Genomic DNA, 10,758 nt, shown 5'->3' with positions numbered 1-10,758 from the left:
TATCTACGCCAAGATCAAGGTTCACTCGGGACCGAACGTTCACGCTTGTGCCGTGAGCGTAACTCCAGCGATGCACCCTCGCATGGTGATGCATAAGTTGTAATATTCGACTCCGATTATTATTAAACAATATATTTACCATACATCTACGTACTACTTGCAGTATTGAATAAAAAGCGTGACTAGGAAACATCGGAAATAACAAAGATCCTTTTATTCACAAGTAAAAGAACCTTTACAAAAGGAGGGCTTCTAGGCCAAATGCGAAAAAAGAAAATACACTCGGGACCGTGCTGAACTATGGCTAACTACAAAAGACAGAAAGAAACTATGAAGAGTCGACACCAGGAGCTTCAGTATCATACGGCTGGTGAACCACCTAGCGTCGGACCTCACCATCGCCACGGCACCCACTTGGCACAATCTTCTTTACCCCAGAAGGGAGCTCAATTATGACAGAGCCAAGGTCATGGCCGAGGATGAGGTCATTCTGCCAGATTCTCCTCCGGCTCCTCCTCAGGGTCCTCAGGATCCTCCTCTGGCGAATCCTCCTCTAGATGAGGCTCGAGACCAGGGGATACATATCCGACCCTCGCATCGCCTTCTGTCACCCCTTGTAACATCGCCTTCAGAGCTTCGTTCTCCATCTCCAATTCTCCAACCCTGGCTCTCAACCGGTGAACCTCCGTGCCCTTTGAAGAAGCTGGTCCACCACCTCGTGCTCTCTCTCCATCGCGTGCTTCAGTGACCGCTTGTAATTAGCGACGAAACTCGGAATATCACTAGGAGGAAGGCAATTCCCAGCGAGCAAAAAATTCGAACCACTACCAGGTTCAGCCTTCCGCTTCTTCTTGCTTTGTGAACCATGGTCCACCCCTTCCATTCCGGCCATAGGAGAAGCCACAGGAGAAACCTTCACCACGTTAGTTACCATTTCCGGTGAACTAGGTTCTATCGCTAGTGAGCCTTTCAGCCTTTACGACCTCCTTGTTCTACGGACCACCGGTTCTCTATTGACGGGATGGTTCCCGTCATCTCCGTCCGAGAGCGACTCCACTTCCACCACCGGGGCTATCGCCCCTAGTTGTTCTTCGCCCGCAAACTCCTGAGACATTTTCCAAACAAATAAAGCACAAAAAAGAAAAATGTGAAAGGAAGCAGAGAAGAAAGAAGAGGAAGCGACGAAGGATCCCTCCCCCGCTCCCTCATTTATAGGAGCGACTGGGCGGGAAAATCAAGCGAGATTAAATGATCCAGCCGATTTTTTGAAAACACAGTTAGAGGGGAAATCGAATAGTCCCGCCAATTTTTTAAGTAGTTTGAGAAAACCCAGGCGGAAATTTAATTCGCCCACCGCTTCTCGAAAACACATAATGGTGGGCACGAGTAGGAAAATGTGCATCATCATGAACCATCTCATCAAGGTCCGTGACTATCGAGTGATGTGACGCACCAGATTCACTCACCAAAGTCCTGCCAGAGACACTTCAACTCCATCATCTTTAGAAAATCGGCACCGGCTCACCGCTTGAAAATTTAGGTACTTCCTCGACCATTAGAAAGGGACAAGAAAGTAGGGGGGCAGTATGTTGGGGGTAAAAATTGGCATTCACGGTACCGACCCTCAAACCCCTTCTCCATTACTCAACTGGATCAATACAACCCCCGTAGCAACACTCAGTAATGAACATTGATTGGGCCTCCTTGATACTTCTCCCTTGAACGGTACTGAGTTACCAGGGAAATCAAACACAATCGCGGGGATCTCGCCCCCAAACGACTAATTCGGATGGCCGTCACACGTAAGGCGCGGTTTTTTAATTCAAAACATCCCGCCTAAGTCACCATCCACGATCTCCGCCCAGAATCATCGGAAGTCATATCTCCACGATTTTATTCTCCAGCCATCACGCTCCACTTGGGCTAAATCAAAGGTATGATTGATATCTCCCCGATTTTATTCTCTAGCCATCACGCTCCACGTGGGCTAAATCAAAGGTACGATTGATATCTCCAAGATTGTGGATCTCCTCCCCTATAAAAAAGGGGACTACGCACTCAAGCAAAGGGATTCAACTCTCCCCCTCTCCTCTTTTGTTCTGGTAACTTGGCTTAGCCCTCTCCCATTCCCCGTCCATTATCTGTGATTGCCCATCCCTGACTTGAGTGTCGAAGTGGCCGTCCGGAGCCACAACTCCGGGCCCACTGACGCTTTTTCTGTGAGCGCAAGATTACAGGTTCTACGAAGCTAGTTCGTGCAGTCAGATTTTGGGCGTCATCACATAGCATGCTTTTGCAAATCACTAACAACACAACTTTTCAAACAAACATTTAGCCTCTTTTATTAGGGTTTTTATATAGTGCCCGAGCGTCAAGTATCATCAAAGCGGTACCACCCTTGATATTTGATCCAACAGAAGCCCACTTTTTAACAGGTTGTTGTTGGATCAAATATCAAGGGTGGTCAGTTTGACGTACCGCCTTCACAGGACTTGACGCTCGGTCACCATATAATTTCTCCTTTTGTTAAAGCATCACAATAATCAAGATCATTTTATTAATCCCACAAGGACATTGGAATCAGATCTACATGGCAAAGCCCACACCCCATGGAAATCCCTGTTTGCAAGCAAAGAAGCCATGAAAGTCTCCACCAATCTCAGTTTTATTCGTCCAGAGGAGGAGAAAGAAAACATGGAATTGCTTTTTCAGGATGAAGAAACTCAAGCTTCAGGCAAATGGCCTAGTCGGCTACTTCTTGGGTAGAAAGCCCTACTTCCTCTCGCTTAGAGAAAGCCTAAGTCGCGAATGGAACCTATGTGGAGATCTCCAACTATTCACCCTTGAAAACGGATTTTTCCTTTTTAAGTCTTCAAATTCGGATGATTGTGCCTGTGTTCTGGAAGATCCTAGCCACAACTATGGTCGTAGGCCACTTATTCTCAAACGCTGGGATCCTGATCTTATTCTAGACATCGATTTCCTATCCGAAATTCCGATATAGATTCGACTTCCAAGGCTCCATCTTAAGTTTTGGTCACCCCACTGCTTGAGCCAGACTGCTAGCTTAATCGGGAAACCGTTGTAAATGGACAGAGGCGACCAGACTTAACTACGCTAGAATGTGTCACGCTCCAAACCCCACCCTGGGCGTAGGATGTGGCAGGGCCGTACACCTGCAAGACGAATCCCACAAATGTACAAGGCTACAAAGCAATAACAAAATAACCTGACAATTCATAACTGAAATATCAAAGTTCAATTAATTCGGACCCATTAAAGTCAAATCAAATCTCATCTCTCTCCAAAGAGTCAAAGAGGAAATAAATAATATGGTCTTTACATCTTATTCAAAGTACTCACTTCCTAATGAACTGAAAACAAATAAGCTAATCTCTGAATCAAAATCCAAATTCCAAAACTAAGCGTCCTGTTCCTCGTTAACCTCACGAGGGTCAAAACCTGAAAATATTTTATAATCACAGTCAGCTGAAAAGCTCAGTACATAATAAAATACTACTCTAAGTACAGTCTAAGCATGCCAAGGTTTAATATGGTTCAGATATTAGAGTCAAAGCAGAAGACTGATTTCACAGCTGAATAATAGGCACAAGGTAAATATGTGTGCATGTCAAATATGGTTCTGAATTAAAGTGCAATAAGCAATTCAAAGTCTAAGTTCTGATCAAAGTCAAAGGTTTTCAGAATTCAAATGCTATGGTCAAAGCCATATGGTGTTCAGAGTTCAAATATACTTCAGAATCATCGGCATGGCCAGAAGACATGTTATTGTTTATCCACCGACAATCAACGGTGTCAGAAGACATGTTATTGCTTATCCACCGACAGTCCACGGTGTCAGAACTAGTTCTTTAAATTCAGATACAAGTCGACAGGGCCAGTGTTTTATCTCACTGACGGGCCAGAAGTTCCAGTGTACTATCCCTACGGTGGGTCCACTGTTGCCAAATGTTTTACCCCCATATGGCAGGGTCCAGAAATCATCCAAGCCTCCACAGAAGTGTTCAAAAGGTAACAAGGGTTCATGTTCAAATAACTTTAATTATTCAAATGGTTCCAATGATTCAAAGTTCTAAACAGTAGCTTCGAAGGTTCAAAATTCAGAACATATATTCATAATGGTTATTTCAAAGATTCAGGATTCAGAACAGTTATTCCAAAGGTTCAGAGTTCAGAACAGTTATTTCAGAAGTTCAGAGGTCAGAACAATTATTCCAAAGGTTCAGAGTTCAGAACAGTTATTTCAGAGGTTCAGAAGTCAGAACAGTTATTTCAGAGGTTCAGAGGTCAGAACAGTTATTCCAAAGGTTCAGAGTTCAGAACAGTTATTCCAGAGGTTCAGAAGTCAGAACAATTATTTACGAGATTCAGAGGTCGGAACAGTTATTCCAAAGGTTCAAAGTTCAGAACAGTTATTTCAGAGGTTCAGATACTTCTAAATATTCGAATAGTTCTAAAGATACAAAATTCAAAATGATGGTTCCAAATGATGGTTCCAAAGGTCTAAAGTCCAGACAGATATTCATACAGTTGTTTCAAATGTTCTAAAGTAGCAGTGGGTCAAACAAAACGGCATGCTAGACTTAAAGCAAATTCTGAGGTTCAAAGGCATCAATACAAGTTTCCAAAGTCAATACCGGTTCAAATGAGAAGGGTTTATAATACCCAAAGTAGTACGTTATTACGTACCTCAAAGATGTTCGATTCCTTTCTTAATTCGGATTACGATTCAATTTCCTGAACAAGACATAAGTAACAAATAAGGGCCCTTAAAAAGTAACCCATTCTATGGCTGTTTTTAGTATTTTGGTGATATCATCATTGTAACATTTTCAAAACTTATTGAAACTATTTTTAACAGAAAGATGACGTTTACGGCATACCCGTAGAGTACAAGAACGTCAAAAACGGACAAAAAACGAATAAGTTACGAATTTTCGAAGTTTTGGAAATATTGTCGCGCCGGCCGTCCGAAAGTGACGGACGTCCAGGATTACGGACGTTCGAGAATTGCGGACATCCAAAGTTCTACTGTCGCCAAATGTGGTAATCACGGACGTCCGCCATTTTCCGGACGTCCGCCCCACGCACAAACCCAGATTTCTCAAAAACGCAATTTTTCACCTTTTTTTACTAAAACGGCCATAACTCCTTCGTTTGACATCCGATTCGCGCGTGGTTGGATCTGTTGGACTCATATCAACAAGAGGAATCCATCTAATCCAATTCCATGCTCGAAAATTCTCAAATAACAAGGGTTCTATGGATACAAACAAATTGATCTTGAGTTCTTTGGGGGGTTCAACACGAAACGAATCCCATGGAATCCAAGATCTACCATGGAGTTTGCCATAGACTAAAACCAAGGCTCTAATCACACATCTTTTCACATCAAACCCCAGTTTAGGGTTCTTTTCATTCGTTTAACCATTAAAGATTAATAATCTTACCTTGGTTTGCGATCACTTTTCTTAAATCGCCTCTTCCTTTTTTCTCCACGAAGATCTTTTCTTAGGGCTGCAAAGATGGTTTAGGATTTCTTAATCTCTCATAAGATGTATTTATAGGCTTTATTAGGAAGCCCTAATCTGAGTTAACATGAATAGACAAAAATGCCCCTCTTTTAAAGAGGGTGACGAAAATTTAAGTGAGGGGTATTTTTGGGTATTTACATTCTACCCTCCTTACAAAAATTTCATCCTCGAAATTTACTTATCACGTACCTAAGTTCTCAAGCAGAAACAGATATTTCGATTTCATTTTCTCTTCCAACTCCCAGGTGGCTTCACGTTCTGAGTGTTTCCGCCATTGAACTTTCACATATAGAATAGTCCTTCACCTGAGAACTTGGTCCTTACGATCCACAATATGAACAGGCTGTTCTTCAAATAACAGATATTCTTTCAGATTCAGAGGTTCTAATTCAATCACATGATTCGGATTCGATATGTACTTTCGTAACATAGACACATGAAACACATTGTGCACTCCAGACAATGATGGAGGTAAAGCCAATCGATAGGCTACTTTTCCAATCTTTTCTAATGTTTCATGTGGTCCCACAAATCTTGGGCTAAGTTTTCCTCTAACTCCAAACCGCATCACTCCCGTGGTGGGTGACACTTTCAAAAGTACCTTATCTCCGATCTGAAATTCCAATTCTCTTCGTCTGACATCAGCATAACTCTTTTGTCGGCTCTGCGCCATGCGAAGATGCTCTCTAATCAAATGGATTTTGTCCACTGCTTGCTGAACCAAATCCGGGCCTAAGAGTTTTCTTTCACCCACATCAACCCAGCATATGGGTGATCTGCACTTCCTTCCATAAAGGGCCCCAAAAGGTGCCATCTTAATACTGGCCTGATAACTGTTATTGTAGGAGAATTCAATCAAGGGAAGATGGTCATCCCAAGATCCTTTCAAATTCATAACACTAGCCCTGAGCATATCTTCTAAAATCTGAACAATTCTTTCAGATTGCCCATCTGTCTGAGGGTGGAAAGATGTACTGAATTTAAGGGAAGATCCCATTGCTGAATGTAAGCTATTCCAAAACTGAGATACAAAACGAGTGTCTCTATCTGATACAATGGTTTAAGGCACACCATGATACTTCACTATCTAATCCACATATAACCGGGCCAACCTTTCAGATGTCAAGCAAGTTCTAATAGGTATGAAATGAGTTGTCTTTGTCAATCTGTCCACAATTACCCATGCGGAATCATTGCATGAGGGAGTACGAGGTAGAGTTGACACAAAATCCATTGTAATCTCCTCCCACTTCCATTCTGGGATGGGAAGTGGTTGCAATGTTCCGGGTGGTCTCTCATTGTTCTGCCTTAATCACCTGACAAGTCAGGCATTGAGATACATACTGAGCTATTTCTCTTTTCATATTATTCCACCAGAAATTTCCTTTCAAGTCCTTATACATTTTTGTACCTTCAGGGTGTACAGAGTAATGCGAACTGTGCGCTTCCTTCAAATTTTATATTTCAAAATAGAGTCATTCGGAACACAAATGCGGTTACTATACATCAAGATACCGTCATTGTGAGTTCGAAATTCAGATTCAGATCCATTTTATAACTTATTTCTGATTTTACAAAGTTCTTGGTCAGATTCTTGAGCTATTTTGATTCTTTCTTGCAATGTGGGCCATACTTGGAGTGCTGACATCCGTACCCCAAAGTTTGGACCACAAATTTTTATTTCTGATCTTCGGAGGTCTTCTAAAATATACTTCTGAAAAGTGACTAAAGTTGCCAAATTCACGGACGACTTCCGCTTATGGTTAAGTCGTAGTCTTTCAACAGTTCTAGCCAACGCCTCTGTCTCATGTTCAATTCTTTCTGCTTAAAGATATACTTTAGACTCTTATGATCAGTAAAGATTTCACACGGTTCTCCATACAGATAATGCCTCCAGATTTTTAAGGCAAACAACGGCTGCCAATTTCAAATCATGAGTTGGATAATTCTCTTCATAAAGTTTCAACTGACGTGAAGCATACGCAATCACTTTGCCATTCTGCTTCAACACACATCCTAAGCCTTTCTTCAAGGCATCACTGTAAATCACAAATCCCATTGCGCCAACAGGCAAAGTTAGGATGAGAGCGGAAACTAGTCTCTTTTTCAATTCCTGAAAGCTCTTTTCACAATCTTCAGACCAAACAAATTTTGTCCCTTTCCGTATCAAATGGGTCAAAGGGGTAGCCAAACGTGAAAAGTCCTGAACGAAACGGCAGTAGTATCCTGCCAATCCCAGAAGACTACAAATTTCAGGAACATTATTTGGCCTATTCCATAATGTTACTGCCTCAATCTTCTTTGGGTCTACTGAGACACTGTCTTTAGATACCAGATTGAGTCAAGCCAGAATTCACATCTCTTCACTTTTCCATAAAGCTTCTCTTTTCTTAAGGTTTCTAAGACAACTCTCAAATGATGCTCGTGGTCGGATTGACTTCTAGAATATATCAGAATGTCGTCAATGAACACAACCACGAACTGGTCTAATAATGGTTTGAATATCCTATTCATTAGATCCATAAAAGCTGCCGGGGCATTGGTTAAATCTAATGGCATAACAAGAATAACACTGGTTGGATCCATTGGACTCAGATTTCTCCAAAACGCGATTTTTCACCGTTTTTTCACTAAAACGGCCATAACTCCTTCGTTTGACATCCGATTCGCGTGTGGTTGGATCCATTGGACTCATATCAACTAGAGGAATCTATCTAATCCAATTACACTCTCGAAAATCCTCAAATAATAAGGTTTCTATGGATACAAACAAATTGATCTTGAGTTCTTTGGGGGTTCAACACGAAACGAATCTTAAGGAATCCAAGATCTACCATGGAGTTTGCCATAGACTAAAACCAAGGCTCTAATCACACATCTTTTCACATCAAACCCCAGTTTAGGGTTCTTTTCATTAGTTTAACCATTAAAGATTAATAATCTTACCTTGGTTTGCGATATCTTTTCTTGAATCACGCTCTTCCTCTTTTTCTCCAAGAAGATCTCTTCTTAGGGCTGCAAAGATGGTTTAGGGTTTCTAATCTCTGATAAGATGTATTTATAGGCTTTATTAGGAAGCTTTAATCTGAGTTAACATGAATAGACAAAAATGCCCCTCTTTTAAAGAGGGGAAGTGAGGGATATTTTTGGGTATTTACAGAATGTGCATCCAAGTCAGTGCAAACCAGCAGCTTCCCGATTTGATCAAGCTCAACTCATCTAGTGGAGAAATAATTCAAAGAATTGTTTATGACTGGAAGTCTAAAGCGTGTTTGAAATGCAATGATTTCAACCACTCCCTTGAGGACTGTAAGATCCCCCAAAGTCAGCCTTCCCAACCCAGGAAAGAGTTGAGGCCGGTGCAAAAAATTCAAGAAGATCAAGAGGTATTACATGATAATGAATGTAAGTCATTTCAAGTAGACATCAAGAATTCCCCAGAGCAGAAATCAGTGCATCCAAAGACTTCATAATCTCGAAATATTTACCCTCACACAAACTGTTTTGAGGTCCTTGATGGAATAGAGAATGGTCAATCTGCCGTTGAAGCTCACATGCAAGAGGATTCTACCCAAATCATGACACAAAGTCTCTCCATCGGGCGATGGTTGGCAAAAGGTTCGAAAAAAGAAAGGAAAATCCTCTCCCATTGACTTTAGGCCGGCCCCTCTCGGCATTCTTCAGTCCCTATCTAAGCTTTCCCAATTTGGGAAAATCGCCTAACTTGGGGTATTTTTTGGTTTGGTGATATCTCCTTTAGAGATAATTTGTGTTTTCATGATGGTGTAGCGGCTTGCACCCCCTATTTTGTGTTTTATTTGTTTTCCCTATCCTGTTTAGGATTTGTTTCTCGGTTCTTATTGTTGTATCCTTTTGTTTTATCTTAATAAATCTGGTAGGGGTCTTGCCTGACCCCAGCTTTCCCATCAAAAAATCATTTTATTACGTTTAGGTGGAATTGTACTTTGTGCTTTCTATTTGATAGTATGCATTTTCTTAAATATTGGAAGTAAGTCCCTTTTATATAGTACTTTTTCGAAAATCCATTCCATATACTTAATAGACTAAGCTTATTCTAGTTTCTATTCCAAAATTAGCCGCATTTATGTTGGTGTGTGAGAGAATATGCTCTAAATTGCCAATGTCTAGCTGTCTTTTTTCCTGTTGTGTGTAGGCATAACAAAATGCTGTCGTTACCTATGCTTCTAAAAACACTGATGTTTAGGAAGACTTAACCCACAACCACTTGCTCTACTTGAACACGAAATGATGCACTTGTCACTAGGGAGATGGAGTGAGCATAGTTAGCAAAACTCCGTTTTAAGCGCCGTTTTTTTCGTTTTATTGGTGTGTTGTTTAAAACTCTGTTTAAAACTTTCACAACAAATAAAACTCCGTTTTTTTTAGGCAAACGTTTTAAACACGTTTTAAAAAAATGTGTTTTGTTAGTGTGTTGTTTAAAACTCCGTTTAAAACTTTCACAACGAATAAAACTCTGTTTTTTTAGGGAAACGTTTTAAACACGTTTAAAATGCGTTTTAAACGTTTTAAACACATGGGCCAACTTTCCAATTTTACCCACACCATATTTTGTAAATGACAAAATTCTAAACTTCCGTTTTTTGGTTAAACAAATACCGTATTAAACTCGAATTTTTACCGTCTCGTTTTTTTGGTTTTGCTTACTATGGGAGTGAACAGACAAAACCAAGCATTGGACTTTGGATGGCATACTTTCCCATCTCCTTTTGACTTCTTTTTGCATTATTTCAAGCTCTTGGACAGGGACCATGAACCCCATATTGAAATATAGTATTTTAGCCCTAACGTCAACTCTTACTTCTTCATAAAAACTCAAAACTAAGTCTTAATGATCATTGTCGTTATCTAATGGACTACATCCATTTAAACTGAACTTTTTATTGTTGGACCTAGGACGGTTCAATTCAATTGAATCATGACCCATGTACCGCAAGCATGAGCCGAGAAATCTTCCTCATCGTGACCTAGACATGAATAGATACAATCCAAAGCGTACCAAAAATTCAGGGAAAATTACATTTACGCCCCCTCTAGTTTCTGACACATCCACTTCCACCCCTATAGTTTAAAACGTGACAACTACACCCATTGTAGTTTCAATTTGTATGTGGTAGGCCCCTCAGTTGACGGTTTGTCCACAGATTAAAGGGTTAGGATGATC

At 40.8% G+C, this 10,758-nt stretch overlaps 1 protein-coding gene across 1 annotated transcript; it reads left to right on the top strand.

Annotated features, from left to right (window-relative positions):
• Nucleotides 1–2,497: 2,497 nt before the first annotated feature.
• Nucleotides 2,498–4,871, top strand: LOC143851772 (uncharacterized). Its single transcript, XM_077361256.1, has 2 exons — nt 2,498–4,032; nt 4,155–4,871. Exons 1-2 carry the CDS (start codon nt 3,732–3,734, stop codon nt 4,496–4,498), a joined length of 645 nt encoding a protein of 214 aa, XP_077217371.1. The 5' UTR covers nt 2,498–3,731; the 3' UTR covers nt 4,499–4,871.
• The last annotated feature ends 5,887 nt before the right edge of the window (nt 4,872–10,758 follow it).

The sequence above is a fragment of the Tasmannia lanceolata genome, unplaced genomic scaffold, assembly GCF_043159265.1.
Source record: "Tasmannia lanceolata isolate RefF3 unplaced genomic scaffold, GAP_Taslan_0.1 ptg000018l, whole genome shotgun sequence".
NCBI lineage: Eukaryota > Viridiplantae > Streptophyta > Magnoliopsida > Canellales > Winteraceae > Tasmannia > Tasmannia lanceolata.
Note: the sequence above shows the minus strand (reverse complement) of the source record. Positions and strands in the feature narration are given on the sequence as shown.